Source organism: Citrus sinensis, chromosome 5 (assembly GCF_022201045.2).
Source record: "Citrus sinensis cultivar Valencia sweet orange chromosome 5, DVS_A1.0, whole genome shotgun sequence".
In the NCBI taxonomy this organism is placed as follows: Eukaryota; Viridiplantae; Streptophyta; class Magnoliopsida; order Sapindales; family Rutaceae; genus Citrus; species Citrus sinensis.
Window position 1 is genome coordinate 7,008,353 of NC_068560.1, and position 25,931 is coordinate 7,034,283.

The 25,931-nt window shown below is 30.9% G+C and overlaps 2 protein-coding genes across 33 annotated transcripts; both read right to left on the minus strand.

Annotated features, from left to right (window-relative positions):
* Nucleotides 1-7,056: 7,056 nt before the first annotated feature.
* Nucleotides 7,057-19,362, minus strand: LOC107174909 (uncharacterized). 32 transcript variants are annotated; one of them, XM_052442786.1, is made up of 21 exons: nt 19,148-19,359; nt 18,891-19,011; nt 18,629-18,698; nt 17,716-17,768; nt 17,455-17,524; nt 16,869-16,936; nt 16,663-16,734; nt 16,484-16,582; nt 16,219-16,351; nt 15,776-15,816; nt 15,307-15,376; nt 14,778-14,845; nt 14,567-14,653; nt 14,392-14,460; nt 13,576-13,641; nt 12,056-12,139; nt 11,895-11,954; nt 9,905-9,967; nt 9,713-9,760; nt 8,092-8,534; nt 7,057-7,609 (listed from the first exon to the last, which is right to left on the minus strand). In XM_052442786.1, the coding sequence occupies exons 2-21, from the start codon at nt 18,957-18,959 to the stop codon at nt 7,207-7,209; spliced, it is 2,136 nt and encodes a 711-aa protein (XP_052298746.1). In that variant the 5' UTR covers nt 18,960-19,011; nt 19,148-19,359; the 3' UTR covers nt 7,057-7,206. The 32 variants fall into 32 exon arrangements, with proteins under 32 accessions (XP_052298746.1, XP_052298743.1, XP_052298753.1 ...); XM_052442783.1 differs by having other exon boundaries at nt 15,749-15,816; nt 18,897-19,011; nt 19,148-19,355; XM_052442793.1 differs by having other exon boundaries at nt 16,219-16,267; nt 19,148-19,355.
* A 4,340-nt stretch (nt 19,363-23,702) lies between these two features.
* LOC127902591 (ubiquitin C-terminal hydrolase 12-like) lies at nt 23,703-25,104 on the minus strand. Its single transcript, XM_052442120.1, has 3 exons — nt 24,941-25,104; nt 24,704-24,833; nt 23,703-24,421 (listed from the first exon to the last, which is right to left on the minus strand). The coding sequence occupies exons 1-3, from the start codon at nt 24,954-24,956 to the stop codon at nt 23,929-23,931; spliced, it is 639 nt and encodes a 212-aa protein (XP_052298080.1). The 5' UTR covers nt 24,957-25,104; the 3' UTR covers nt 23,703-23,928.
* Nucleotides 25,105-25,931: the final 827 nt, after the last annotated feature.

Below are 25,931 nucleotides of genomic sequence, written 5' to 3' on the forward strand. Positions count from 1 at the left end.
TCTGTTCTAAGTCAGATCTGACCTCAAAGGTAGATTAAGTTCTGCATCGATCTGGTAACAACGCCACGTACTGATTTAATTCTAAATTATTAATTGAATATTAAAGTTTAATTTACATTTTCTATCGAATTCACATCCATCATTCGATCCTATTTCCTACTGGTATCAAAGCCACGAGGAGGATAGTGTAATATAGGTTAGAGACTTTGTGTTTAAAGACTTGTGTTAAGTTGAACATTGTTTGTGTGGTGAGTGTTTACCTCTGGGTGCCTAGGTAGCATTTGGTCGTAAGTCCTGATTTGGTTGAAGGGCAGTAAAACCAATTCTTAGCCTTGGATTGTAGCCATACCGACAAGACTAAAACTAGAATATAGGATTTTACTCATGGATTCTCTGCTCTGTAGAGCATCGTCCTTTTCTAGCTCTTCTTCTGGGAAGACTAGCGATTCAAAGAATGTTGTAAATTTAGAAGAATTTGTTATTGAAGACTACAAAGATTTCTTGGTAGTTTAAACTATGTTCTTGAGTTTTGCCCAAACATAAATAGAATGACTCAACCATTGCATGACAGATTAAAGAAGAATCCTGTTGCATGGACCGATGAGCACACTAAAGCCGTTAAATTAATAAAAAATTCTATTAAAAACATTCCTTGTTTATTCCTTGTGAATCCTGCATTATCTAAAATTGTTGAAACAGATGCTTCAGACTTAGGTTATGGAGGAATACTAAAGCAAAAAGAGAATAATAAAGAACAAATAGTACAGTATGTTTCTGCCCATTGGAATGAATGTCAAAAAAATTACTCTACTATTAAAAAAGAAATTCTTTCTATTGTATTATGCATTTCTAAATTTCAAAGCGATTTATTAAATCAAAAATGTTTACTCAGAATTGATTGCAAAGCTGTAAAACATGTTTTGGAAAAGGATGTTCAAAATATTGCTTCAAAACAGATTTTTGCAAGATGGCAAGCCATTTTGAGTGTTTTTGATTTTGATATTGAGTTTATTAAAGGTGATACAAATTCTATCCCTGACTTTCTAACCAGAGAATTTCTTCAAAACAGATAAATGCCGCCCAAGAAAAAAGACAAGGCCAAAGCTGTTCTTAAAGACACTAAGTCACAAACAACCTCCAAACAACCCCAATCAACTCCCTCTAAAGAAAAATTATTTTTTTCTGCCATGCCCATCAAATCTTGGATTGAAATGGTTGAAGAACAAGAAGCCCAACCTAAAGCCATTACCTCAGAAGATCAGGTAAAAGAATGGATGAATTCCATTACAAAGTCTCTAGAGCTTACGTTCACATTACAAAATGTTTAGAAAATTTTTGAAAAACCAAAGTCTTTTTTCTTTATTGCAATCAGAATAGAAGTTGTTATGAAGAAGAGTTTTATCTAGTTCAAAATCGTTTTCAAGAACATTTATTACATTTTCAGTGACAGCAGAAAATGTAGGAGAAGTTGGAAGAGAAGGTTCCTTCTCTTCCTGTCTTTGCTCATGTTGATTACTAGCGTAGATTGGGTGAGGAACACTAGTGGTATAGTCAACAGAGTGAATAGAGGAACTAGGTATATCCGATGTGGAAAACCTAGGTTGATCTTTTACTGATTGGAAAGGAAGATTTATAACAGAAGGAATTTTTGAAAATTTTCTTTTCAAAGAAGGAATACTTGAACACGAATCTTTATCAGAGAATCTAGATGATGTAGATCTCTTAAAGGATAATTTGACTTTACCATCAGAATACTGAGTCATATTTTGTAACTCTGTATTGGGCTCAAGTTGTTTTGGAATCACTGGTGCAGTGGCTCCTTCAAGAATCCATTCGTCTGGAAGATTGATATCTTTCCATTGGATTGGCTTTGGAATAACGGTATTAGCTTTAGACAAGTCAGTCTGCAAGAGAAGAGTCTCATCTCTTTTTTACTGAAATTTATGTTGCGTGCTAAACGCAGAGATCATGGCTTTGTAAGAAATTTTATAGATTAATGCAACTGGGACAGATTCCTCAATCATGTGATAATTATGGGTCTTGATTTGCAAAATCATGCTTTTTAAAATGTTTTTGTCCTTTAGAGAAATCATTATATTCGGGTAACAGTTAAATGAGATAGGACCTTTACAAAGACTTGATTCTATACTACTTAGTAAAGAATCATCGAAAGGGATGAATCGCCCATCTCTTAAGATAGCAAGAATAGAAGTATTTAGACCTTCTTTTGTTAAGGGTTTTATACCAACTTGAATAAAACCGATGTGGACATAATTAAAGTTCTTTTCTTTTAGTTTCTTTAAAGAGTTTTCTGAGAATAAGTGAATTGTCTCAAATGGATTTGAAAGGGTTATGTCACGTTCTTCAGTTTTTATAACATAATCATTCTTTAAAAAATCAAGTTTTTTTTGTTTTATAGATCATTTCTTTAGAGATCTTTGGTAATTCCCAATTATCAATTGCTTTATTAAAGTCTTCAATAACAAATTCCTCATAATAGGCCTAAATTTAAATAGGATTCTGAGTCAGAATCGCTATTACTGGATACAGATGTATCTGAGTCAATTAACTTATCAACCTGTAGAGGCTCACTGTCTCCCGTCATGGAAGACTCAGAGTCAGAAGACTCAAGAAGCAAAGGATCTACTTTAGAAAGGATTTCTTCGTCAAGGCCAAGCTCATGGAGCTTCCTGCTCATTCGATAGAATTTTGCAGTGGGGCATTTCTTTCCACATTTATAACATATGGCTTCTTTATAATTAAAGAGGGTTTTTGTCGTGTCTTTAAAGGTTTTCTTTTTAGAGAAATGGGGTTTCCTATAAGGTTTCGAAGGTTTCTTATGGAAGGGTTCTCTAAAGTTATGGAAGGGTTTCCTATTGCTTTTATATTTGTAATGCTTTCTGTAAGGTTTTGAAGAACACTTACCATTACAATCTTTAGAAGTGGAGGCTTTAAAGGGATGATAATTGAATTGCTTACAGAAGCTGCATAATTCTTGCTTAGATTTTCTAAGCTCCCATTTTAGACGTTTCTGAAGTTTTAAGTCTTGACAAAGCTTCAAACCTTCCTTATTAACAAAACTGACTAATTCACCGTAGGTGAGTTCGTCATAAGGAATACGGTTGTCATAGAGGGCTTTTATGGAATTCCTAACCTTTTCTCCTAATAGGGTAGGTAAACCTGCAAGGAATTTTTCTTTCCAGGTTATATGATTTGCATCATCCCTAAGGAAGAGTTTGGTAAATAATGTGGTTTTGTAACTTTGGAATTCACTAAGTTTCCTACATCTCAGGTTATGTAGTAACTCAGCATTTTTATCTCTTAGGTGTGAAGGATCACCTATGAAATGAAGGGATATAGTCAGAATCAGGGTAGCAACGGCATCCTGAATTAGACTATTGAACTCATCGAGGATGGGGGCACCATTCTCATCTGTTTGAATAGAATCAAGGATATCTAAATGTTGCTGTTTAGTGAGAAGATGATCCCACCAACCTTTAAGTTGACCTGTAAAACCAGCAATGAGAATTTCTGCAATGGCCTTGTCAGAAGTTCCCGATTGAGTTTTATAAGCATTGGCTGCCATGGTCATCTGTTGCAATAATCCTAGGATGTTGTATTCAGACATACCATCAATGTTCTACTCATAGACAGAGGATGCATTAAATCGTAATTGGTTTAATACACTAGGCCTGTTGTCTATGGCAAGGTCAGGTGGAGACTTGATAGTAGGTAGAGCTAATTCCTAATGAATTTTGTTGGCTTTAGAAACAGGTTCTTCTTTAAATGCTTTTATATCAGAAGAGGCTATAGAAACATCGTCTTGTTCTAGTACACCAATCTTACTAGATTGGGCACTGTCAGGGGCTATTTGGATTTTACTAGAAGAAGAAGAAGAAGCTTATATTCTATCTATTTGTTCTTTAATGGCTTTAGCAAAATCTGATTTTGACTCTTGAACAAGCTTTTGACTAGTTTTCGAAACCTGAGAAGGTTTGAAAATAGGTTCTTTAAGCTTTTTGTCAGAATCCGACTTTGATGTAATAGGGGAAACACTTATGGTTGACTTCTGGAATTGGTTTTCTATCCTAGTCAACTATTTTCCTATAGTATTTAGATTGGCATTACAGAAATTATTCTGTTGGATAATTCTATCTAAATTTGATTCTAGATCTTTATGGATTTTATAGGGTGAGGCTTTAATCTCAATAGGAGGCTCACCATGTTCAATGATTAGACTCCTAAGAGGTGGATGCTCAGATTCTATGACTCTACCACTACCAGAGAGGTTCCACTCAGTGGTTTTCTTTCTAACAATAATGCGATTTGATTCTTTAAAAGGATATGAAATGTTGTTATCGGAAGCATACATTTCAAACCAATTAAAAAACATAATATGAACTTTATGCAAATTTACAAACTCATAATAAATTTCTTGAATTTCTTTTCTTTGGTTTAGAAAATTTTTGAAAAACCAAAGTTTTTTTTCTTTATTGCAATCAGAATAGAAGTCGTTATGAAGAAGAGTTTTATCTAGTTCAAAATCTTTTTCAAGAATATTTATTACATTTTCAGTGACAGCAGAAAATGTAGGAGAAGTTGGAGGAGAAGGTTCCTTCTCTTCCTGTCTTTGCTCATGTTGATTACTAGTGTAGATTGGGTGAGGAACACTAGTGGTATAGTCAACAGAGTGAATAGAGGAACTAGGTATATCCGATGTGGAAAACCTAGGTTGATCTTTTACTGATTGGAAAGGAAGATTTATAACAGAAGGAATTTTTGAAAATTTTCTTTTCAAAGAAGGAATACTTGAACACGAATCTTTATCAGAGAATCTAGATGATGTAGATCTCTTAAAGGATAATTTGACTTTACCATCAAAATACTGAGTCACATTTTGTAACTCTGTATTGGGCTCAAGTTGTTTTGGAATCACTGGTGCAGTGGCTCCTTCAAGAATCCATTCGTCTGGAAGATTGATATTTTTTCATTGGATTGGCTTTGGAATAACGGTATTAGCTTTAGACAAGTCAGTCTGCAAGAGAAGAGTCTCATCTCTTTTTGACTGAAATTTATGTTGCGTGCTAAACGCAGAGATCATGGCTTTGTAAGAAATTTTATAGATTAATGCAACTGGGACAGATTCCTCAATCATGTGATAATTATGGGTCTTGATTTACAAAATCATGCTTTTTAAAATGTTTTTGTCCTTTAGAGAAATCATTATATTCGGGTAACAGTTAAATGAGATAGGACCTTTACAAAGACTTGATTCTATACTACTTAGTAAAGAATCATCGAAAGAGATGAATCGCCCATCTCTTAAGACAGCAAGAATAGAAGTATTTAGACCTTCTTTTGTTAAGGGTTTTATACCAACTTGAATTAAACCAATGTGGACATAATTAAAGTTCTTTTCTTTTAGTTTCTTTAAAGAGTTTTCTGAGAATAAGTGAATTGTCTCAAATGGATTTGAAAGGGTTATGTCACGTTCTTCAGTTTTTATAACATAATCATTCTTTAAAAAATCAAGTTTTTTTTGTTTTATAGATAATTTTTTTAGAGATCTTTGGTAATTCCCAATTATCAATTGCTTTATTAAAGTCTTCAATAACAAATTCTTCTGAATTTACAACATTCTTTGAATCGCTAGTCTTCCCGGAAGAAGAGCTAGAAAAGGACGATGCTCTACAGAGCAGAGAATCCATGAGTAAAAACCTATATTCTAGTTTTAGTCTTGTCGGTATGGCTACAATCCAAGGCTAAGAATTGGTTTTACTGCCCTTCAACCAAATCGGGACTTACGACCAAATGCTACCTAGGCACCCAGAGGTAAACACTCACCACACAAACAATGTTCAACTATAACACAAGTCTTTAAACACAAAGTCTCTAACCTATATTACACTATCCTCCTCGTAGCTCTGATACCAGTAGGAAATTTTATTAACTTTATTATTTTAGTTATTATTAATTGTTGTTAATATTATTTTTATTAATATTATCATTATTATTATTATTAAATTTTATTAACTTTATTATTTTTATTATTATTAATTATTGTTAATACTATTTTTATTAATATTATCATTATTAACATTTATTATTATAATTATTATCATTAAATTTTATTAATTTTATTATTTTAGTTATTATTAATTATTGTTATTATTATTTTTATTAATATTATCATTATTAACATTTATTATTATTATTATTACTATATTTTATTAACTTTATTATTTTAGTTACTATTAATTATTGTTAATATTATTTTTATTAATATTACCATTATTAACATTTATTATTATTATTATTATTATTAAATTTTATTAACTTTATTATTTTAGTTATTATTAATTACTGTTAATATTATTTTTATTAATATTATCATTATTAAGATTTATTATTATTATTATTATTATTATTATTATTATTATTATTATATTAACTTTATTATTTTAGTTACTATTAATAAAAATAATATTAACAATAATTAATAGTAACTAAAATAATAAATTTAATAAAATATAATAATAGTAATAATAATAAATGTTAATTATTATCATTATTAACATTTATTATTATTACTATTATTATATTTTATTAACTTTATTATTTGGGGCAATGTTAATTATTACTTTGATTTTTATTTATTTTTGTGTAGGCTTGAGGTGGGGTTTGAAGTGGGCTTTCTAATCTCCATCATTAGTTCATTACTCAACATTAAAAGATATTAAATGGGAAGGCATTGTTTTTAAGAGATAATAATTGCGATAAAGAAATATGCAAAATAAGGAATAACGATTTTTGAGATATTGTAGAAATATCAGAAAAGGAAATCCTAAATAATTTAGAAAATAAAATCCTAAACTTAATTAACGTCAAAGACTAAAGTAAAATAAGAAAAAGGAAGAATCATTGTTATAAAAGGAAACTAATTGTGAGGAAGTGTAAATTATGATCGTTAGGACTTAATCTTGCCATTCAAATTAAGTATGATGGGGTGAGTGCGTGTGTACTAATTAAAGCTCAGCTAGCAGCCACGAATCGATCTTTGGTTTGAAATGTCTTTTTATTTTTTCCAGGAAAAAATAAAGACTTACAGCAATATCATTCACAACAATAACTCTAGCATTATAAGTCATTCGTTTAGGTATATATGCTCATCTAAAGATCATCAGTATTTTGAAGTGTTTCATTTGGTTATTTGCCATATTTAGGCCTAAGCTCAATTCCTTGGATAATGATGCCACGCTTTTGCACAGATCCTGATTCACACAGCTTACAGACCACTGTCCCATCATCTCCATTTTCATTAAAGAACTCACCCATCTCAATTTCCGTCCACCCGTCTCCTCTGTCTTGAGATAGTTGAGGAGACACATTTGTCGGAGGATCTAACAACGCGCTACGCCTTTTGTGATTATTGCTTCCCTCAAAATAGACGTCAAACTCTATAGGTCTAGCATCAAATCCTTGTCTACTTTTGACAAACTTGAACACAAGGTAAGCTCCATAGTTCGTTTTGGATGATAAAATTCTTGTCTCAATTCTTGCTATGATTTCGAACCACCACACCTCCCTGAGTTTAGCCACTTCGGGAAACCTGCAAATGTAATGGCACATCATCTATGGATTGTAGCAAGAGAAGCAATTAACTCCCTTTAATTTGTTCTAATGAGCAACCGATATTAAAACAAAAATTAATGGAACGACGGATCCAACTAGCAAGATACTGTCCAATTTGGGCTTAAAATAAGTTTCTTTTACGCTCATGGTTTTTATCTTTGTATGTCCAAGACCACCCAAAAGCCTCTTACTAGTCCAAGGATGGTCTTTCCTTATAAGCTCATCATTCACATCATTCTTAAGCAATCTGAAATGTTACGAACAATGGTTAAGTCTGGATGTCCGAATTTTACGCAATCCAAATTTGAACTATTATCAGAGTTGTACAATGCTATATAATAACTCTAGCGTGTTGTACAACTCTGATCCTAGTTTAAATTAAGATTTAAAAAATTTAAATGTCTGGGCCTTTGTATGACTCTTGAAACAAATGCCAAGTTGGAGGAGAATAAAACAAACCTAGACTCTTGTAGAGAAAGCCAGTTCCAATATTGGGGTGAATCTCCCCATGCTATGGAAAGTCCCCTTGCACCAACCATGTAACATTTCTTTCCAGTCTCTTGCACTAGCGAAAAGCTCGTCGTATGATTGTTGATGAGGATGGGGTTATGACAAAGATAAAAGTAAAGGTCCTTCTTAGACAACGAAGTGATCATCAAAGACGAAGCAGAGATTGATGACGAGTTGGAAATGATCTCCTTGTAATCGGACGGCAGAAACTTCTCCCAAACGGAATCCGAATCCGCAGCGGATTTGAAGGCAGGACAAGCCAATGATAATCTGCTTGCATCGCGGGGAGTTGTAAGAGAAATGATGTATGAAATGCACCGTGCAGGCAGAACAAATGTGATGTCCATTTTACGTCTTTCTGATGACAGCTCCTTTTCAATGTTATCCTGAATCTTGAAAATTATTAGAAAATACATGAAGCAAAAAGCCAATCTCAGTGAATATATGTAGAAACTAATTTAAAAGCGAACAAGAAAGATACAGTGTGTAAAACAGAGAACCAAATTACAAAAATTTTATAATAACAAAAAATGTGCAATGTCACAGTTGAAAACTTTTCTACAAACTTATTGTTCACAAATTGATTCAGCATAAATGCTTAAGTATATGTATTAGTTAGATTAGAACACAAATAATAAAAGTAAATAATGTAGGGTGTGAAGGGTTTTTAATTCAACAAATAGAGCTATATATTGCATATCTGTTTGAGTTTAATCAAGAGTTAATGACTCTACGTATTCAGGATTCGAATAATGCTGAGTTTAATCAAGAGTTTATGGCTCTACATATTCAGGATTCGAATAATGCAAATTGTTCAAAATTTTCAAGCAAAAGCCATAAGACAATCTATGTGACTACAAATGCGAAGAACTTCAAAAAAGAACATGTGATTATCAAACAAAGAGAATGCCACTACAAAATCTTTAATTACAACAAGTTCTGTTAAACTTGAAAGTCGATTTTGTATTTAGCATATCATACAACAACTTTACTGATAAGTATAATAACGTAAGCTCCAACTAATAAAATGGTATACTTAATAAATTTAAGTACCACCGATGGCCATGTGATTATTTTATGGTTATACTATACCAGCCGACTTATGCTAAATAGTAAAAGCACCTTTCCTCTTACTACATTTGTTCTATTTGCAATTATAATTAATTGCCAAAATGACTTTTTTATTTTTATTTTTTTAAAGGAAGAAATATGTAAGGTTGGGCAAACCCCAAAATGACTTTTTTTTAATTTTTTTTTAAAGGAAGAAATATGTAAGGTCGGGCAAACCCCAAAGTCAATCCTTTTACTTCCTATTTTCTAATATTTGAACTTAGGTGGCCAGCAAAGCAAAACGGTTTGAAACTACTCGGCCAAGCTTCTAAAAGGATTTATTTTAGTGTCTAATCAGAAATCAAAAGATGAGAGACAAATGCATTTCCAGTGCCCCAAAAAAAAAAAAAGTCCTAAATGTCATACGTGAGTCATAATATCTGATAAAAATAGCTGAACCATCTATGAGTTTGACCTCGCTAACCATAAGAACCGAATCATGAACTCCGTCATTCTTTACCTTATAACCTTCACTTGAAAAATTTGATGTTATGGGATGTATTATTTCCTACAACATAGAAATATCTCTATGTAAGACAACAATGTTAGCGAGAACTAATTGTTTTTTTTTTTTTCTAAGTCAGATCAAATCATGCAGTACCTCTTGTTTATTTCGTTTCAAAATGATGGGAGCGAGTAATTTTATACTAACCTTTTTGTCATCCACTGTTTTTGCCTTATCCTCAATATTGGATCCTGGGTTTGGAATGTCATCCTGGATGTTGTAAATAATTTAAAACTTTTAAAAAAAAAAACTATCAACCAATCTCCATAAATATAACTATACAGATTTGATTTAAAATGGAAAAATACTCTTTTAGTCCTTAAAAGTTTGAGTTAATTACCTAGTTTGTTCCTATATTTTTAAAAATTACCCAATAGATCCTTGTCATTTATGTTTTTGTTAAAATATATTTAGTCATCATTAGTTTTCTACTTATTAATCGAATATTTGATGAAGACTATCAATCATTTGATTCAAAAGCTACAAATAGAAGTAATATTTTATTCTTGACAAATTAGATTCAACAGCTAAAAAGATTAACAAAGGTGTTTAATCTTAGTAATTTTAAAAAAATGCAAAGACTGCCTAGGTATTTGGTTTCTGTAAGGATTAAATGAGTATTTTTACCTCGAAAAGAAGGGTGCATCCTGAAGTGTATCAACTTAATTCTAGTAATAACAAGAAAACAATGATTGAGGAAGGTTCATGCACGAGGTGGGCTACAAGATAATGATATGATCGTACTACACTTATCGATTTTGCTCTATAATTAAGGAACCGTCTATCTTAGCAGTGAAGTATTTTAGTATCTACATACTCAGAAAAAAATAAAGAACTGAAAAATAAATCGAATCCTACTGCTAAAATTTGGCAACAGACATGAGTCATAATATCAGATAAAAAGAGCTCAGGCCCTTACGTGTTTGTGTTTGACCTCAGTATCATATGAATAGAGCCATGAACAGAACTACCAATCACCTTATAACCTTCACTTGAACCAATTGAGGTTTTTGAATTTAGTCTTTGTGATGATTGATAACCAATTTTTCTTAATAAATAATTAAGATTGATATAATTAATCATTTGATTGATTATTATGTTTCCATCTTTGAAGCCATAAAAGATCTTTGATCTAGCACATGGAAGCTTCTTTGGGTAGTTAAGATTTGTGGTGTTAAATGTGGTAATGTGATATGTAGAATTTATGGCGTTGAGTATGGTTGTTAGGTTAGATGTGTGGTTATAATTTGTGTGGTAGTTAGGTTAATGTATGGTTGTGATTAAGTTGTAACAAGTATAAATACCTTCTCTTTTAGTTGGTTTAAGCAACAAGAAGTAGTAAAGGTTCGTGGTACTAAAAGAGTTGTAATTGAGGACTTGTATTAAGTTCATAAGAAACAAAGAGTGTTTTTGAGTGTTTAATCATTCAAATTCAACGCAATATTGCTTGTGTGGAATTGTCTTAGTTGCAATGTCACTAATACGAATCACTTGAAATTTTCATTCTCACATGCACTATATTATAAGAACCACTGCCATTATTTAATGAAACATATGGTAAGGAGAAAGACCACTATATCATGCAGATATGACAAGGATCATCATCATGACATACACAAATAATAATTATAAAGACAATTATGTAATGCATATATGGCAATAATCAAAACCATTACCATATACAAATAGAGTAAAAATCAAGGGGATCGGCTTATAATGAATCTTGAGTTATATCTATAACGCTTGGGAACCCTTCAATTCTTGAGTAAGTTTTTGAGAATGAGTTTTACGCCCATGAGCTTTTATACGGAGCAGAGTCAAACAGACTAGTGGCCCTACATTACCTTTATATGTGACAATGATTAGTTAAAAGAAGGAATTGCACGTAACAGGGGTGCTAGAAAAATTTTTCACATTGGTTGAGAATGAATCTTAGAGTATTTAATTAAGGTTAGGGCAATCCATTCTCCAAAAATAAATAAATAAATTAAAGGCTTGGACAACCATAAATTCTTGAGCTAATATTTGAGTATAAGTTAGGCTCACAAACTTATTATTTAAAGCAACAATGGAAACATGTATCTCTTATGCATGTATTTTGTTTTAGAATGATGTTGGCACGTAAGTTTACACTAACCTTATTGTCGTCCACAAATTCTTTTTGCTTTATCCTTACTTTCGGAATGTCATCCTGAATCTTGTATGTCATATAAAAGAATAAATTGTCTTATATGATGTGGGTCATAGTGTGATAAAAAGAGCTCAAGTGTCAATATATCCGAGTTTGATCTCACTAACCATAAGAACCGAACCGTGAACACCGTCACTAGCGACTTTAGATTCTTCACATGAAATAATTGGTGATTTCACATCTAATGTTTCCTACAATAAAGAAATATACATACAAAAGCCCAGTGCAAGATCGAATTGTCTTAATTGTAAAGTCACTCATAAGAATCACATAATGATTTCATTGTACATGTACATATTGGCCGGGGAATCAAAAGTTGTGTGATGGACATACGGTAAGTATCAGGACCTTCGTGACGTACAAAAATGATAAGAATGAAGATCATGATAAATTTCAGAGAACAAGGTCACCGCGAAATACAAAAATTACAAGAATGAGGAGCATTGTTATTTAATGCATATATCACAATAACCAAAACGATTTCAAATACAAATATAGAAAAAATCAAGACTATCGACTGAGAATGAATCTTAGGTTAAGCATATAAGACTTGGATATCTTTCAGTAAACTCTTGAGTATGAGTTAGGTGGACTTTTGTATGATATTAGATTCACATACACCAGTGGGGCACACTACTTTTCCATGTGTCAATGATTAGTTAAAAAAAAAAAAGGTTTTGCAGGTGATTGTGTAATAAGGAAATGTCCCACATTAGATAGGAATGAATTTTAGGTTTAATATGTAAGGCTCTCGTATTCTAATTTGAGTATGAATTAAGTTCCCGGGCTTCCAGATACTAACTAATGGAATCATATATATCTTGTATATTTAATTTTAGATAAGCACCCTCAAATTATCCTTCCATGTGACAATTACTAGTAAAAAGAAAAAAAAAGCATTTGCTTCGACGAGATGGTGATTAATGAATTTTAGTTGAAGTATATAAGTTTTAGGCCAACTTTCAACTCCTGTGCTGTTTATACTAACCTTATTGATACCCATAGTTTCATTTCAGTCAAAATTTTAATGTTCAAACTATATTGTGTGATTTTTTTATATATAAAAAACTCCTTTTCGACAAACACATTACGTTGGACTAACATTAAAGAAAAATTATATGCACCCCTATCCATGCAAATTTTTGGACAAGTTTGTGATTAATTCAAAGTTTGGGACAACTTTAATTATTACTTTGATTTTTATTTACTCCAATGTTATCTTGAATCTTGTAAATCATTTGAAAATACATTATGCAAAAAGCCAATCTCAGTGAATATAACTATATATGTGGAACCTGATTTAAAAAACGAACAGGAAAGATACAAAATTGTTAAACAAAGAACCAAATTGCAAAATCTTTAAGGTAACGAAAAAGAACAACGTCAAAGGTGCAGCAAAATTTTCTATGAACTCATTTGTACAAATTGGTGCAGCATATAAATGCTTAATGCTTTGGTAAATATATTGGTTAGATGAAAACGTAAAATAATGAAAATAAATAATGTGGGGTGTGAGATTTTTTCATTCAATCATTACAGTTGTATATGCCATATCAGTTTGAGTTTAATCAAAAGGTTATGGCTCTATATTCTAGGTTATGTTTTTGAGTAATTTTTTTTTACTGACCTTTCTGCCACCTACAGTTTCTTTTACTTTATCCTCACTCCTGGATTCTGTGATTCGAATGTCATCCTGAATCATGTAAATTGTTTAAAATATATCAAACAGAAGTTGTAAGCCAATCTATGTGACTACAAATATAAAGAACATGATTTACGATAGAACAAGAAAGACATAAATTGTCAAACAAAAATAATGCCATTACAAAATTCTTTAATTACAAAAAATGTTAAACTAAAAGTCGACTTTGTATCTGACACATCATATAACAAATTTACTGATAATCATTATAACATAAGTGCTAACTAATAAAATGCTGTACTTTGTAATTTAAATACAGCCGATGACAATGTGATTATTGTACTAAACCTGCCGGCTTCTGCTAAAATACAAAAGAACCGTTCATCTTACTACATTTGTTCCACTTGCAATTCTAATTAATTGCCAAAATGATTTTTTTAAAGAAAAAAAAACGTAAGGTTTGACAAACCCCAAATTGATTTTTTTCTCCTTACTTCTCAAGTTTTGAGTCCAAGTGGCCAACCTTAAAAATGCTGTCTAAAATCACCTGGCCAAGATACTAAAATGATTTATTTTTGGTCTATTTAGAAAATCAAAGGGAAAATGAGGATTATCTCCCTGTTGTTTCGGCAATCCCTTCTCAAAAAAAAAAAAAAAAAAAAAAAAGCCTTGTGCTATCCTCATGAGCTAATATTTGAGTAGAAGTTATGCTCTAGTATTTATAGACAACAACTGAATCATGTATGTCCTTATGTATGTAGTCCATTTCAGAATGATGTTGGCACACAAGTTTACACTTACCTTATTGTCTTCCACAATTTCTTTTGCTTTATCCTCACTCGTCTCTGGTTTCAGCATGTCATCCTGAATCTTGTATATCATATAAAAGAATAAAATATATTCTTAAATGATGTGAGTCACAATTTCAGATAGAAGGAGCTCAAGTCTCTGTATCTCTGAGTTTGATCTAACTAACCATGAGGACCGGTCCAGGAACAGCGTTACCAATCATCTCATCAGATTCTTCACTCGAAACAACTGATGTTTTTGCATCAAAAGTTTCCTACAATAAAGAAATATACATTCACACAAAAAATTAATGAAGAGAAATTGATTTAATCTTGTGTTAAGAGTACGTAGTAATTGAAGGACATGTGTCACAAAATTGAAAGAGCTCAAATCCCTACATTTTTTCGTTTTTTCTCTTTAGCAGTGAGAACCGAACCACGAACACTGTCACCAACCACCTTAGAACCTAGAACCAAAACGAGAATGAGAAAGACCAAAAAGAAAGAAAAATTAGAAATTTTTGTTTTATTGCAGTATTTATGCCAGTCTCAAATCATAAACTGTGCAGCATTTAATTGGAAATGGCTTTAGCTGAAAGTTTTACAATTGAATTAATATTTGTATGTTCGTCAATTTATAAACTACTCCAAAATCTCAGTCACTTTTTTTTTGGTCAGTTTAGCATTACTCGTAACTAAATCGATATAAATAAGAATTTTTAATCTTTTCTTCTTTACTAGATACTTGATTGCAGCTTTCCTCGAAAATCGTAATATTTTGAAGTTATCGAGAAAGCTGTAAAATTCAAGGTAAGATTCCTAAAGCTTTCTTTCATACAGCACACTTAATGGCTAGAGAACAACTCTATATATCAATAATAGAAATAGCTAATTATAAGATTAATTAGAAAAGAATAGATATATTGACCTGCCAAAAGTTTTTCTTTTCGATGAAGCCTTTGTCGTCCTGGCCTAGTGTTCTGGTTGTAAGAGCTTGTCTGAGAAGAAGAAAATTTCCCCCCCGGGGAGTGAAGATGCATTTTAGAGTTAAAATTTGTTTCTTTTCCAATTTATTTAACGGCCAAAATTTTTTTTTTAAAAAATGAAAAATAACTAAAGCCTAGTGTCAGTTGCCAAAAAGTAAGAAAAGACACGTCCATATATAAAACGTAATAGAAAATTAAGGTTGGCAGAATGCCGAAAAAATCAATTTTAAATATGTCTGCTTTAATGTGTTAATTAATATTTTTCAAAATACACTGTTAAATAGATCTATTTTATAATTATTTTTGTCAGAGTTCTGTCCCATTTTTCTATCCAAATATCACTGCTCTACATGATATCAGATGGAAAAAGGTTCAAATCCATACATCATTGAGTTTGACCTCAGTACCCACATGAATCGAAACATAGACATTGTCACCAGTCAACTCATCACCTAGAAACCAAAAAAGAAAATGAGAAAAGCAGGTTAAAAAAAAGGAAAGCAAAAATAGAAAGACCAAGACAGATTTTGGTTAATTATAGTCTCTATGCAAGTTTCGAATCATAAACAGCTAATTCAGATTTTTAGTTCATAACTCCCTCAGGATTTGATAATTGTTAATGATTAAAATTAGAAGTTTCAGAATTTTGAGTCACTTCTTTTCCGTCAAAGTAGCATTACTGATAATTAAATAGAGATACATAAGAGTTTGTAATTTGTCGTCATTATTAAAAAGTAGCATCTGAGAATTTCTGTATATATATATGTATGTATACATTTAAAGTTAATTAATTGAAAAAAAATGCTTTAATCAAATAAAAGAACGAGGAAAGAGAATATTAAATAGAAATTGACCTGGCCAAGCCTTTCCGTTTCGGTGAAGCCTCCGTCTTCCTGGTCTAGTCTTCTGGTTGTAAGAACAAACCAGGGAAAAAAAATGATTGATTGTGTAGTTAAAAGCATTTGTTCCTTTGGCAGTTTTAATTAACTGATAAAATTATGTTTTTCAGCGGTCCATGAAAAGAAAAATAAAAGATAAAATATAAATTAAATCCTAATGCTGCAAATTCTTGAATGAAACTGTTAATACATGATATTTTATATCCAATTAACTGCGTACATCTTTTGATTTGATCTCAGCAACATGAAAATTATCACCAATCACTTCAGAGCCTTCACTGATTGAAACATTTGATATCATTGAACCTAGTAGTGTTTCCTACAATAGTAAAATATCCATATATAACAGTTAATGGAATCATGTAGCACTTGTGAATTTTTCTTTAATTTTATACTGACCTTTTTGTCGTCAAGATTTTCCTTTGCTTTAACCTTACTGCTGGATCCTGGGTTTGGAATGTTACCCGGAATCTGAAATAAATTATTAAGATACAAATATATCAAGCAAAAATTCCATTGGTAAAATAGAAGGTTTGAATCTTCCAGGGTTGAGGCTCTTGAGGGAGTAAATTTTTTTTTAATTTAAAAAAGCTAAAAATTCCTACATCTTTGAATTTTTTCTCTTTATTCGCAAGAATTGAACATTGAACATTGTCACCAATCACCTCAGAACCTAGAAACAAAAAAGGAGAATGAGAAGAGCGGATTAAACATAATTGAAAGAAAAAATAGAAAAACCAAGATAAATATATGTTTTATTACAGTCTTCAGGAAACTCTCGAATAATACACAGTTAGAGAATTAAAGACTTTCAAAATCTCAGTCACTTTCTTTTTTTTTTTTCCCAGTCAAAATAGCATTGCTTACAATTAATGATTATATGTAAGAGTATGTGATTCTTTTTATTTATTTTTTATTACTTTTGTGTGCATGCTAATTCAGATGGTAAAATTTCTTAAGTGGAAAACAACAGGTGTGAGATTTGAACCCTACTCATGTGAGTGGGGATGAGATTTGGTGGCCGTTAGACTAATCCAATCTGGGATGAATTGTTATCATTAGATTTTGCAAGATTAATAGATCAATAAAATGACTATATATGTACATATATGAGTTTGAAAATGGCTACATGAACTTATTAATAGAACAAAAAATAAAAAAATTAAATAGAAAAGAAAAGAAAATGTTGACCTGGCCATTTTTTTTCTTTTCGCTGAAGCCTTTGTCGTCCTTGCCTTGTTTTCTGGTTGTATGAATTTGTCTGATAAGAAGAAAATAGAAAAACAAAATGATAGATTTTGGATTTACCATTTGTTCCTTTTCCAATTCTAATTAACTTCCAAAATAATGTATTTTTGCGTCTAATAAAAAATAAAAAATAGTATATCAATTAAAAATGACACGTGTCCATATATATAATATCGGTAAAAAAGAGCTCAATTCCCTAAATACCTCAGTATCCACATGAACAGAACCATAAACATCGTAACCAATCACCTCATAACCTAGAAAACAAAATGGAGAGTGTGAAAGACGAATTAAACAGAAATTATAGAAATAAAAAAAATAGAAGGACGAAGACGAATACACGAGAATTTATCAACTCCTCCAAAATCACTTGTAACTAAAAACAAATACACAAGAATTGATGATTTTTTTTATCGTTATTTGAAGATGCTACCATCTATCTTCACTTGGCATACTAAGATAGTGAGAACGACCAAGTAAGAAACACGTGGGATCCATCATTTTATACTTTTAAACAACTGTTCTTTAATATTAAAGAGGATGCGTTCCACTATGTGATCGACCGCTCATGTGGAGGTGGTGACACTGACCCACACAAGTATTATTCTAGATGAACAACATTTACATACATACATACATATATAATCATTCTCAGGTGCACACATCCGCATTTTTCTTAATGCGAACACACTATTAAACCGTGCCGTTTAAAAGAGTTAAAAATCAACTCTCTTAAATTCCGCAGTTTTAAAGTGTGGGCATAAAAAAAAAATGAGGGCACCCGCACTAGATAAAGACGACATACATACAGGCATACATACACATACACACACACACACATACATACACACACACACACACATACATACATACATACACACACACACACGTTATACTACTTGACAAGACGCATGTCAAGAACTCATTGGCAGGACCGTAGGGCCTACACCGTCCAGATAAATATATGTATATATATATATATAGACACACCCGCGCACACACACACACAAAGTAAATTGAAAATTTTACCTTAATGAAATAAAAGAAAGAGAGAAGAAAAAAGACTGTATACAAAAAAGAAAACAAAAAAGAAGGAAAAAACGAATTGCAATTTGACCTGGCCAACCTTTTCTGGTTCGTTGAAGCCTTTGTCGTCCTGGCTTTGTTTTCTGGTTGTAAGAGCTTGTCTAAGGAAAAAATGAAAAAAAAAAAAAAAACCATATATGAATGCGGGGATATTGGCTCATGAGTGAGTAATTAACTCAAATTGTAAGGACTAAGTGAGCGTTAATCCTAAAAATTTTTAATCATCATAGTGGATATAGTCATCAAACGATGTAAAAAAAGCATCTAATAAAAGAGAAGGAATTGAATTCTACCAGTACCGGAGGTAATAATTGTTGGAAATATCCTCCAATTTCGTTCATTTTTTCTCGTATTTGATTCATGTTTAATTTGCTTAATTTCTCTGTTCTTTACTTCCTCATCCGCTTCATCAACCTTCAATGAAATTAAATAATATAGAATTAAAAATCGTAGGAAGTAAATTGTTTTGTTAACTTCTAATCTAAAGAAAGTATCAACCTTTTCTTTTTTCTTTTTTATATTGCCGTAATGGAATGGAATTTACACTGACCTTGTTCTCGTTGTTGTATCTGCAGTGGCTTCTGCTTCAATTAGAAACACACTCTTTGACAATATTGAAGGACATGCATTATGAAGGAAGCTTGTGAGAATTAATGCTTTTTATTTTTATTTTGAGTTGTCGTTGGACCTTGATAATGAAAATGGTCTGCTGGATGGAGCGATAAAATAAATTTATTGTGGGGAATTTTCATTTTTCAATTTTTTTAAAAGAAAGAGAAGGTTGTTGACCGAAAAATCAGGTTGAATAGTCGCATGCCTACCAAAAAGTCAAGATGATTGGAAGATAGGAAAATGAGGATTAGGCCCTGCTTTCGGGTAAAACCAAGCCAATTTTTTTTAATATTTTAAAGTAAGCATAAATATCCTTATTATTATACCACTTATCATGATGTTAGCTTTTGAATTTAAATGTTTTACAAATATTCTACCATCATCATAAGGGTAAAAGTATAATTTAATTTATAACATATGAAATTAAAACAAACAAAATCATATTTTTATCAACAAATAATTAAACAAAAAAAAATAGGGACATCCTGTACTTACCAACTCACAAACAGCTTGAAATTGAAAACATTTCAACATTTTTTTTTTCAAACAGAAACATAAAAAGGTTGGTAGAATCAAATCAAGTTAAACTTTATTCAGTATCTCCACAAAGCACAAAGCACAAATCTGTTCCTTCAAAAAATCTTAAAATCTTTGCCAAAGCAACACATAAGGGAAAGCTATGGGTCATTTAAGAAATGAAGGAAATCTTCAAAACAAACAAATCAAGGAAAATCCAATTATGGCGTGCAATGGTGTGCGCCAGGTTCCATTACACTACTAAATTATATAGCTTAATAACTTTGTCGGACTTTAACAAATCCAAGATTCTGAATTGCAACATTTATAGATATATATACATACTTACATACATACATATATATATTCCTAGGTACAGGCATCCTCATTCTTTTAATGCTAACACGCATTAAGCTATATAGTTTAATAGATTTATTGTTCAATTCACTATAAAGCCATATGATTTAATAGCTTGCCTACAGTGACTCTATTAAACTATATGGTTTGATAATGAGTGTGCATGAAAAAAAAAAGAGACACCGGCATGAAAGAAGGACTATATATATAGTTTTTTCGGTCTAGATGCCCAAATGAGAATTTCATATAGGTTCATTATTACACTATATGGTCTAATGGCAAATCATATGTAATTCACATTTAGGTATCGGATCCTAGATTTGTTGAAGTCTGAAAAAGCTATTAGCCCATATGCTTTAATAGTGTAATGACATTATATTATTAAATTATATGGTCTAATAACTTTCCTCAATTTTAATAAAGTTCAAGATTCTAAACCAGGTTAGCACCCACACACACACACATATATGTATATATATGAAAATTCTAACACAAGGATGTTTGCATGAAACAAAGTGCGAAATGTTAAGTAAGCTGATCAAAATTACCAAAAGGAAAGTCATCAATAGCCAAATCAACAAGGGGTTTATCACTTCACACAACTTGCTCAAGTCAAAACTATTTGTCAAGGAATAACTCCAGCACAATTTTAAACTTGAATGCCAAAATTATGTAGGAATATTTCATTCTGTTTTACAAAGATATTGTGCAATAGTTTAGGAAGTATTCACTTATTATCCTTTAATTTTTTTTTACAAGTATTCTTCTTTAATGTTATTAAGTCTTTTAACGGCTAGTTAGCATTTATTTGTATAAATAACTCTGTAAATTTCATTAATAAACATAACAAGTATTATATTCTTCATAGAATTTTTTCAAATCAATAGTTTACAATCCAACAAAATGATTTTCAACATTATAAAATGATTAATGATATCGTAAAATACCAAATTCGCATTTTATTTTGCCGACATATATATTAATAATTTATTTAGTCTTTTTATTAATTGAAAAAAGGAAATTTCACTCAATGAAGGGGTCGTAACCCGCCTTACCCCAAGTGACTGTAGGCGTAATGCCAAAAACACAACTTGACAACATCTTGAGGACCCCATTATGTTTGAAACTGAAAGGGAAAATACAAATAATTATTGATCATAGAGGAACATATGATTAAAGAAAGACTTTACTGAAAGGCAAAAATGTATGTACATATATAAAAATATACACACATATAGGCGTGACCGCGCTTCTCTCTACAAACTTCTAAATTTTTTTTTCTTGAATAATTTTTCATGGCATGAACACGTAACTTATACAATATTCAATTAAAAAATCCAACTGTCAATAAAACGAATAAACAAAGATTATAAATGAATTTGACTTTAAAATAAAAGAAGACTATAATTTAGGTGGTCCATAAAACATTTTAAAGATAGCATACTTTAGCCTGGAGCACATCCGATGACGATCCCATTATATGAGCATATTACAAAGTCAATGTATCCTGCAGTGGGATCAATAAAGAAATTAAGGAGGAAAGAACATTAATATAAAAATTACTTAAAATTACTTAGTCAAAGTATTTCCTGGCCAGCTAAAGGGCATTTGAGGCCTTAGCCAATTTTTCTTTTTTCATAAGGCCTCTTAACATTAATATAAAAATTACTTAAAATTTTTCACGAAAATTTTTTTGTTGATAGAGTGATTTCGGGTCAATTTAGGATTATTGTAACTGGTAACTTATAAAAAGATTTTGGGCCAATTTAATATTATTGTAACTAACGAAATAAGTTACTTCTATTGTGCGTATGAAATAAGCCACTGAACAAAAATGCAATCGAGTGTTTAATGAACTGTGTTGTTATGATTACTATGAATTTCAAATGCAAAATATTTGCATTTGATAAATTTTATTACTAAAGTGTTTGTTTTATTGTATAATGACTAAAATGGACCGAATTTAATTTTTTTTCTAGAGAAAATTTAATAAATTTTCAGAAACATTTTTTTAAAGTACGCAAATTTACTTGAATTGAAAAAAATTCAATTACTTAAAATATAAGGAAATTAATAATGGTTATAAAAAATAATAAAATTCACACACACACACACACACATATTAAGTAATATGAAGTTGTGTTAAGTGTTCGCTTTAGATCCGAAATTAAATGGTGTTGAAATAAGTTTACAACATTGTAAAAGTCCGTTTACGATGTTGTAAATCCATCCCAGATTTTATTACCGGACTTTAATTCTAAATTGAAATATTTTTGGTTGTGGTAATATGGTAGATTTATGATTTTTATATTATTGTTTATAGAAAAACATGATATAATTATTTTATTGAAATAATAAGGTTATACTAGGAACTTTAAAAGAGTATGGTGACTTATTTTGTAAGTTTCTTTTAAAAAATATTCCTGTACTTCCTCTTAAAAGGTCGATAATCTTTTCACCCCCCCCCCCAATTTTTGTAAATCTACCTGCTTCTAGAAAGTAATTACAAAAAATTCAGATTATTTTTAAAAACTTTCAAATAAAAAAGAATTTTTTAGAACTAATTAATTAAATTTATCTTAATTTGTATTTTTCCAACCTAGATATTTTATTATATTTAATTACTAAAGTTGCTTTACCCTAAGTTTAAATTTATCATTTTACATTTATAAGGTAATTAACTTCAATCTTTTTAAATTTATACAATATTTATTATTTCTAAATGATGTGTCAATACTAAATTATTGGTATAATTATTAATTTTTAATTAACAAACATAACGTCTTTAAGGTACAATACTAATGTAAATTATCATGATATCAAATTCATGTCATTTACATCTACAATACTGAAAACTATTGTATTTCATATAAAAACCTTAGATTATAGATCACAAGATTAAATACCAAAATTATTCTATACGAGAATTAATAAATATTCTCAAGTCAATTAATTTGGTCATTTTATGTCAAGAAAATTATCAATGATCCATCTTAAGTTTATTTTGTGTTCAAAAATACTAAAAAAGTTTTAATTTGTTTCAATTTAATTTCACCCTAAGTTTACAAATTGTATCAACATAATAAAATAAAAAAAATTGATAAAACAGAAACAAAGAGATAAAATTATCGTTACAAAATTATAAAACAAAAACAAACACAAATGACAATGGTGGTCATTTTATAAGGTAATTTTTTTTCTCGAATAGTTGATAGAAATTACAAACTTAGGATGGATGATTGAACAAATTCTAACTTTTACAATATTTTTTAACAAAATGTAAACTTAAGATGAATGGCTGATAATAAGCTTTTATGTCGTAATGATAAAACAGTCAAATAAAAGTTATGTTAAAGCAACATTAATGATAAAATTTGGTCAAAGAAAACATAAGGAAAGATTACAAGAAGGGTTAATTAATTAAATGCACTAATTTTTTTGCTAATTTGTATTTATTAAAAATAATGAGTACAAAGTGTATACATTTCCAAGAAATGGGTGAGTTTACGCAATAAGTAAGGTGAAAATATCACTGGTCTTTTTAAAATAAAAAATGTTAGCTTAGTATAGGTGTCACGTTTGGGAGCTACAAAATAAATTTTCTTGGTCAACCACATTAGTTGAACCGCCGAAATAAGGGAAAATTTTATTTATTTATTACAAGGAGGCAATTACACTCAATCTTAAACTTTTTACCAGCCTTACCCCTCGTAATAACAAAGTGCATTAAGCCAAAAACAGAAAGAGCGACAACGTCTTGAATTCTGAAGCTAAACCTTCATTCACTAATAAAAAAGAAAATACAGATACTAAGAGGAACCAGCGATGAAACAAAGACTTAAGACTTTATTCCAAATTCAGGAGGATACCTAAACAGGGTACACGATCGATAATAAGAGTTTTAATTGATTTGATGAAAGCAGTGAATAAGCAACCAACGAATTGGTTGCAACCACAATCAATTCCTCTTTCTCTAATAACAGCAAGGGAGTCCTCCTTGGAAAGAGTTCCGTCAGTGTCGGTAGGTTTAATAACATGAACCTCAGCACCAAATGTACATGTATTATTAAGAAGGTACCCTTTTAAATGTTGATTAAATTCTGCTAGGGTAAGAAATTTGCCGAAGCCCCATTCACTTGTATGCTGATCAAAGGTCCTCACTGGAGATTTAGCATCTTGGACTGCCAAGTAATCCTTCCTAATCTGATCATACACAAACAATCTGTAGTAGACATTAACACTCCAAGCAGCATTAGAATAAGAATTGCTTTCATCTATTTTCACGTAAAGAGAAAGATGATCGCTGCTCTCGTTTCCCTTTGGGTAAAAAACCAATCTCCTGCCATTAAATTCAAGAAAAATTATATTAGTCGCCAAACAATTACATATTTGATCTTCAGACACAAAGAGAGAGTCTTTGGGTCCGGGTACTCTCAGTGGAATTCATATCATACGATAAAGAAGAATTTTGATCCAGTTTATTTTATAATCTTCTATCATTTATCTTCAATCGAATATCTACTACTAATCATAATCATAACAACCAAAAAAAAAAAAAACAACTCAGCACTGAATTCAAATCTGATAAAGAAAGCAAGCATGTATAAACGTGCAGACGCACCAATAGTAGCCTCCGGATTCGAAAACACCAGATTCAAATCTATTCACTGTTGAGTCTGCTAGTAGATTGAATGATTTTATTTTAAATATGTAGTCAGCTGGAGGAAGACTCCTTTTTCCTCTCAAAATTTCTGAAATTGAGAATACACTGTATTAATACAAATTTTGTAGGGAAAAAGATATATAGACAAGAGCTTAACATTAATTTTTAGAGAAGTAGGAGGATTAATAAACGTACCGTTATCGTTAGCCATTGTCAAATTCCCGAATTCTCAAGCATTTACCGCAGGATTAAAGTCAAATAGGAACAATTCTTCAGAGAAACGCTCTGGTCGAAGTACTCCAAACTGCATTAAAAATCCATTCTAGACCGTCCAAACGACTTATTAGAATGGACATATTGAAATTAAATCATAAATCTAATGGCAATCATTTTCCAGTACATAATCCAGATGTCACTTTCAATTTCGTGAAACATGCTCGTGCAATTACAGGTGTACTTTTTTCACAAATTCACACGCACGAAGAACTTAATACTAAATTAATTAGGGCTTCACTTATTAAATTCACTTTCAATGAATTTAACTTTCTTTTCTTCTAAAAAGAAAAAAGGAAAATTCAACCTCTGAATTTTCAAATATGGATAATGTCAAGAGATCAATGAGAACAAGTTTTCGACAAACGTCCAGGCTGGACTAGTGAACATTTCGTGAATCCATTCTAGATCGTCCAAACGACTGATTAATGAGAACAAGCTGAGATTGGATCTAATGGCCATCATTTTCAGGTAAAAAATCTAAATGTTATTTATAATTTCGTGAAACATGCCAGCGCAATTAAATAACCTCAAATTTACGCTTACCATTAATTAGGGCTTCACTTTCAACAAATGTGATTTTCTTTTCTTGCGAAAAGAAAGAAAATGACAGTGCAACTAAACAGACGTGAATTCTCAAATTCGCACCTATCTAGTCTTGCGTCTTGTCTTGGTCCACCTTAATCCCATTAATTATAGGGTCTCATTTACGAAGGTGCTCCAAATATTACTTTCAATGAATGAATGAATGAATGAATGAACGAATGCGACTTTCCGATCTGAAAAAAGAAAAAAAAAGGAAAGAGAAAAGAAACTAAAATTTAAGAAAATATTCATCCCCTTACAAATACGGGTAAAGTCAAGAAATCAATGGGAACAATTTCAGAGAAATTAATGTGCAGGCCAGAATTGT